The following is a 6,459-nucleotide window of genomic DNA, read 5'->3' as shown; positions in this document are numbered from 1 at the left end:
GTTTCATGGCAGTCAACCTCTGGAAGTCTTTTGAACCAGAGTTGTAAAGCATGTACTTGATGGTGCTGTGACTCAAATCGCTGCCCCAATTATACGCGTCCCAGCTTTCATAACCAACCATGAATATAGACACATCACTGTCTCGTTAACGCTGTAAAGCGGTACATGGAAACCATGCAAAGTGAAATTACATTTAAGAAGTCAGCGAGAGAGAGAGGAAGCGATAGAAAGGGTGTCAGTGTGTGTGAAAGAGAGCGAGACCTCCTAGCTTTGAAGTCTAAGCAGGATTGAGATATGGCGAAGCCTGTTCAAAGTTAGCGCTTCGCCGAGTTGCCCCGTAACCACAAGTTACTGAGCGCCGCTTCGGCGGAAGGATCCGGAAAGATGATGAGCCGGGGAGGCCTGTCTCTGTTAAAGTGAAGGCTTCGAGATGAAACAGAAGCAGGCATTAAATATACATGCCGCCTTGTAAAGGTGTCCCGGATTTTAGCGCGTGCTTTTGTGGATCAGACATGTTAAGAGTGAACATGAGATGAGCTGTGGGTTTCCCAGCAACGCTGACACAATGTTTGATCTGCAATAATTGTAAACGCACAGAATATTCAGCCGTCAGATCACAGAGCTACTGCGATAAATACATGCTGCGTATTTGAACATGTCTCGGCACAAAGTGCACAGTGACCTTCTTCAGATGACACCGAGCCGATGTTGGGCTGATGTCTCAAGTCCCGCCCTGTCAATCTGACGTAAATTAATTCTCAATCACTGTGTGTAAACTGGGACCAAAATGTGTCGAGGCCTTTATAAACCGCGCGCAGTAGTTTTGTTTTGTTTTTTGTTTGCTTGTTTGGGTTTGTATCTGTGTTTTATTGTGTGTGTGATCTTATAGCATTTCCTAAAGTTGTGGTTGTGTTCCTGGGCTATCTGCTACCTGGGTGATTGTTTTGTTTTGTTTTCAGCACAGTGGGCTCTGTGTGCACTGGTGTGTGTTGGGGGGGGGGGGTGTATGTGTATCTCTGCATGGTGTATTGCCATCAGGTTTGTCTCACAGTGGAGTTTTAACGCAATTACTGCATTGACGCACAGTGGGGAAAGATGTCACAGTGCGACACTCCCCACTGATCTGTGTGTGTGTGTGTGTGTGTGTGTGTGTGTGTGTGTGTGTGTGTGTGTGTGTGTGTGTGTGTGTGTGTCCATCCAGCAGTGAAGGTCCTGTACCGTGCCCCTCGGCGACGAGGCCACCAGCCGAAGCTTCTGAACAGCCTGCAGGACAGTCTCTACTACGGCCAGCTCAACGTGAGTTCAAAGCCCCAAATCACGGCTCTTGTCGCACTTTGTTTCCAGATGATAATACAATTAACGGTACCTGTGCCAGACCCCCGAGCCGCCGGCCGTGACCCCCCACCCCTGCACTCCGAGCCTGTTGTCTTCAGTACTGGCTTCTGCTCCTTATCTGTTGCTTTCATGTAGGGATGTCTGCCTTCACGGTGAATAATTGATGTGGTTTATCAAAGCCGAGCAAGATGCATGCTTCATCAGGCACGCCCGGCCTTCTTTGATCAAAAAAAATTATGCTGTGACTTCTGATGATATCAGCATCTGTTCACATTCAACACAAAATCACTCTGAATTAAAAATTAATGGGTCTCTCTCTCTCTCTCCCACGTGTTTGTGCGCTAGTTTGTTCGTTCAGCATTCGTTCGTCCATTTGCTTGTCTTTTCTGACTCTGTGATGCTTTGTGTGTGTGTGTGTGTGTGTGTGTGTGTGTGTGTGTGCGCGCGTGTGCGTGCTCTCTCTACAGACAACTCTAGATTACCAGGGGAGCAAGAGGAAACCCAGAAAACTTGGGTAAATATCTGCCCGTTCTGCATTCTCTTTTCTGCCGTATCTAAACAGAACAGGCCCTCTGTGGAAGTGAGCAAGCCACTAACAGATTGTGTTTTCTGCGAATGGAAATTCAGGGCTCAAAATAAGCAGCTTTTAAATAGCTCTTGCTTTTCTGTTATTCTTGGGAGGGAAGAAAAATTGTACATTATGGAAATTTTTATTGTGATATACAGTGACTTTCTCGCTCTCTCTCACTCTTTCTTTTTGAACTAAAGCCTGATTTAGTGTGCCAGGTCGGTTTAACTAGATGCGTATTAAAGTCAGTCTCTCTCTCTCAACCATCCCATCACTGCTTACATTTAAAGGATTAACATTTGCTCCCTGAAGAAAACTAAAATCAGCGTCCACGCGCGAGCTGTCTAATCCCCTTCACCCATGTTGTCTGTTTAACTTCCTCCCTCGTCCCGTCTCACTGTCTCGCTGTCCCTCTGCATTTCTCATTTTTCATCCCTTCTGTCTCTTTTTGTACCACCCGCCCCTTTTCATTTTTCATTTCTTTCTTTCTTTTCTTTCTCTCTCTCTCTCTCTCTCTCTCTCTCTCTTTCATTCAAACCTCAGGCAGATCAAACTCTTGGATGCAGAGGATGAGTATTACAAGCTGCTCTCTGCAGTGGAGTCTGTCCCTGAGGAGGAGTCTGGAGATCCTTCCCCGGCCCTTTTGGGAGGACCCCTGGTGAGCCGGAGCTGAGAGGATGCCGGACTGCCCCCTGCCCTCCCTTGCCCACAGCAGCAGGTGGGCAATCCCCACCCTGTCATTTTTACACGCGTCTCACACACACCGCACGCCATCCAGACACCAGCCAGCAGGTTCAGAGTTCACTCCTGACCTGGTATCAGAGTAGAGTGTGGCCTTGTTTTCTCTCTCAACCTTATTTAATTATTGAAATTAACCCAGCCATGATGTTAGCCAGCAAAGAATCTTAATATAAGAAATAGATAAATAGTTGAAAGCTCTGTATGTCAAGCATCTTCCTTCAGTAGCGGCCAAACACATCAGTGCCCTTCAGCTCTGGCTGACCTATCCACAGACCGTTCTAGTACACTGTTAGTTCATTATCATCATATGTTCAGTGTCGATTGGCTGGCTATTTTACTGGAAACACAGCCTTGTAAATGTACAGTTCGAGGCTGTTTCCCATCTATTCCTCAGCAAACTTTCTCCTGGCCACCTTTAGGCACTTCCTCAGTGGTTAGTCTCGGACCACAAAACTGAGCTACAGTCCGAATTAGTGTGACTGTCAAATAAAGTTTTACACCTAACCAGGACATATAAAGCAAAAGCCAATAAAGGGGCAAGTGAATACAGGCGACTGAGTACTTATTTCTCATAAACAGTAAGTGTAAATTGATGTATTATAAATCAGCACACAAGTACCTATGCTTCAGGAAATGTGAGACAAGGAGGAAGCATTTTATCACAACCATAATCGATACGACATAGATACATTTTTATTTTTAAATAAATAAATAAATTACTAACAAAATAAAATGTACTCATCAGAAATTCCAGCCCAGCTCCCAAACCAAATTCACCCATAATTGTGCAGTAGCTACCAACGTGGGTGCAGAGAGAACGTAAACATGCCCCTACTGCTGGTGATGTCCGGCGACAGAAAGCAGCTCAAACGTTGTCGGGGGGACGTGGGCCGTGCTGATGTGACAAAGTTGAGCAGAGTTTAACGTTATGCAAATTAGGACATGGTGTAGTGATTACCACTGGGACTGAGCACAATGGAGTGTCCTCAACTGGACTGGTAAACCACATCATCACTAACACTAGTACTAAATACCCCTCTGATAATCTCTTTCCACACACTCATTCGCAGAACATTTGTGATCACCCATTTGTGCAAAATTAGAAAAATTTAAATACAGTTAAACAGACAAAGTCATCTCATGAGCTAGTTTGAATAACAAAGTTGTTTCCAGATTTCTCCTCAGTGCTCCCAGCTACACTCTGTAGCCACGAGCAGCCTACGGCGTACTGGATTGGCAGTATGGCATCAGTGAAATCATGGCACCCAAAGTTCAGCTTGAGTTCAGAAATGCCCACAGGCGATGAGCACTGAGCTACTTTGGGAACGAGAGGCAAAAAGTCCCTGTCCGTGTGAACGCAGAGAAATACCTGTGAAATCAGCCGACGCATCGCTTCAGTGGAACATGGGACACCCAGGCACACCTGGAGAGCACCGGCTGCCCAGTTCTGTATATGTGATCTAACAGATGCTCGTGATTGGCTAGCATCACACCGATCTATACGGTTAGGCCCACCCATTCCCCAAGAGGCCATATGCCGCCTTCTACTCCCCGACACAGATGGCTGTGGTCTTGTCAGGATTCAAACTCGCCAACGCCTGAGAGCAGGCTGAAACCTTAGATGGTTGCTAAACTTGGGAGAGCATCGATGTTTTATCTTTTGGTGGGGGGGGGGGTCCCTCAGGAGGTAACAAAAACACTTGTGTGTACTTGCTGGCCGGTACAATACTGTCTCTGTTTCAGAGTTTGTGCTCAGATGGAATGAAATGGGCTGAACTGAAAACAAACGGTCCTTAAAAAGACGTTTATTTTTCAAGTCGAGTGTGGAGTCAGGCTCAGAAGCTCCCATGGCTTCCTTGTGTAGTGCTACCTCTCCTCTCCTGCACTACAGCAGCAACATAAACACTAGAGCTAATTAAACCATATCTGTTCAGTCTCTCTCTCTCTCTCTCTCTCTCTCTCTCTCTCTCGCTCTCTCTGTGTCTCTCTGTCTATCTCTCTCCATCTCTCTCTCTCGCTCTCTCTGTGTCTCTGTCTCTCTCTCTCTCGTGCTCTCTCTTTTTCTCTACCTGCACCTTTCTGATGCACCTAAAGAGCAAAAGCACATTCTGCTTTGATATACTTATCCATGATTCTAAATGAGGAAGCACATTTGAAGAAACAGAGCGCTGCATCCTGGGTGGTGTGGGGTCAGTGGCATTTAGGATTCGTGAAGAACATCAGCTCCAGTTCTGTTCCAGAGTAACCAGAACCTGGAGGAGTGGCTCTGTGTTTTAGGCCAGTTTCTTTGCGCTTTTCCCAGTGCTGTCCTGACCGACTCACTGACACGCACACACGCACGCACACACACGCGCGCGCACGTGCACACACACACACACACACACACACACACACACACACACAACACAGACAGACAGAAGACTGAACAGACTCTGTTGTGATCGCTTTAAGAGCAAGGTTGGTTTTGTGGAGGCATATGGGCCAGTCTTAATGACCATAACAGAGAGAAGCAGCGGAGCCACAGTACGAGCGCCATTGCGACCCAGACCTCCCGTGGTCCACTCAGGGGCTCAGTGCCCTTATTGAAGGAACGTGGCCCGTATCTCCATTTCAAAACCTCACATCCACCCAGAGAGTTCAGGAAAGCCCCACAATGTCTATCCTCTAATTTAGATGTGCGATATCTTTCTTTCATTAAGTATATCTTATCAAACCAATAACTGTAAATCATTAAATTGGGGCCTTCTTGGAAGAGGCAGATAACCAGCTTAGCCTGTCTTGATTCCCCACTCTGAGAGAGACAGAGAGAGAGAGGGAGAGAGAGGGGGAGAGAGAGAGCGAGAGAGAGACACACAGAGAGAGGGAGAGAGAGAGACACACAGAGAGAGAGAGAGAGAGAGAGAGAGACAGACAGACAAAGAGAGAGATGAGACTGTTATGATCATGGCGCATTTCCATAAAAAAAACCAGACCTGGAAACGTTCCCCCTTTGCTGTGTTTCCTGTCGGTATAGAAACACCTCTGCTGACGGAACGTGGTGGTGGTGGTGACGAGCAGGGGCGTGGAAATAAACGTTCCGGGTGTTTCTGCGCTTCTCGGATGTGTCGGGCAAACTGCGCTGGCAACTGGATTTGTGGCACTGATTTTTTATTTATTTATTTTTTCCCCAAACTTGCATATCATTTACTTCATCTCATTTTGTTGACACCCCAGGGCCCAAGCAAAGATTTTTATCTTTGTAGGAAGGGTTATGAGATGGAGAGCTGTCTCTCTCTCTCTCTCTCTCTCTCTCTCTCTCACTCTCTCTCTCTTGTCATTCTGTAACTGTAACATTAGTGCACATGCCACAGTGCCTTATGTTCACAGTGCAGTCAGATGACCTTAGTCTGCTGGAGTGCTGGAATGGACCAAACTTCCTGGACTTCCCATAAGACAAACCTTAACCATTTGTAACCTCGTAAACGAGCCCGTTCATGGAAATTCTTATTCATTTCAATTCTATGTCATTTTATTTATATGGTGCTTTTATCAGCAGATATCATCTCAAAGCGGCTTTACAGGAACCAAATGTTGACCCCATGAATTTGCAATTGGGAGAAGATGTTATGGTGGTTTGCCTAAACGCTGAATTAATTACGAATCTGCTACTAATAATGTAGTGTGTACAGTACCGTGTGTGTGTGTGTGTGTGTGTGTGTGTGTGCGTGCGTGCGTGCGCCCGCGCGCACACTTCTGAAGTCCCGGTTCTAATTTCTAATTGCCCAGTGTGTCCAGATTTCCTCTGTTCTCTCCGGATCCAGAGGTAATTAAAATAT

The 6,459-nt window shown here is 46.4% G+C and overlaps 1 protein-coding gene across 1 annotated transcript in view; it reads left to right on the top strand.

Moving 5' to 3' along the window:
• The window catches only part of myo3b (myosin IIIB), a 57,950-nt gene that overhangs the window by 47,825 nt on the left and 3,666 nt on the right, over positions 1-6,459 (top strand). Inside the window, exons 32-34 of the mRNA XM_081713694.1 lie at positions 1,202-1,296; positions 1,803-1,849; positions 2,447-2,621. Coding sequence (XP_081569820.1) covers positions 1,202-1,296; positions 1,803-1,849; positions 2,447-2,576 — 272 coding nt within the window. The 3' untranslated portion in view covers positions 2,577-2,621. The remainder of the gene's footprint in view (positions 1-1,201; positions 1,297-1,802; positions 1,850-2,446; positions 2,622-6,459) is intronic.

This window comes from Electrophorus electricus, chromosome 4 (assembly GCF_041902795.1).
Source record: "Electrophorus electricus isolate QZ-2024a chromosome 4, ASM4190279v1, whole genome shotgun sequence".
Lineage (NCBI taxonomy): Eukaryota > Metazoa > Chordata > Actinopteri > Gymnotiformes > Gymnotidae > Electrophorus > Electrophorus electricus.
This window is presented reverse-complemented; position numbering and strand designations above follow the sequence as displayed.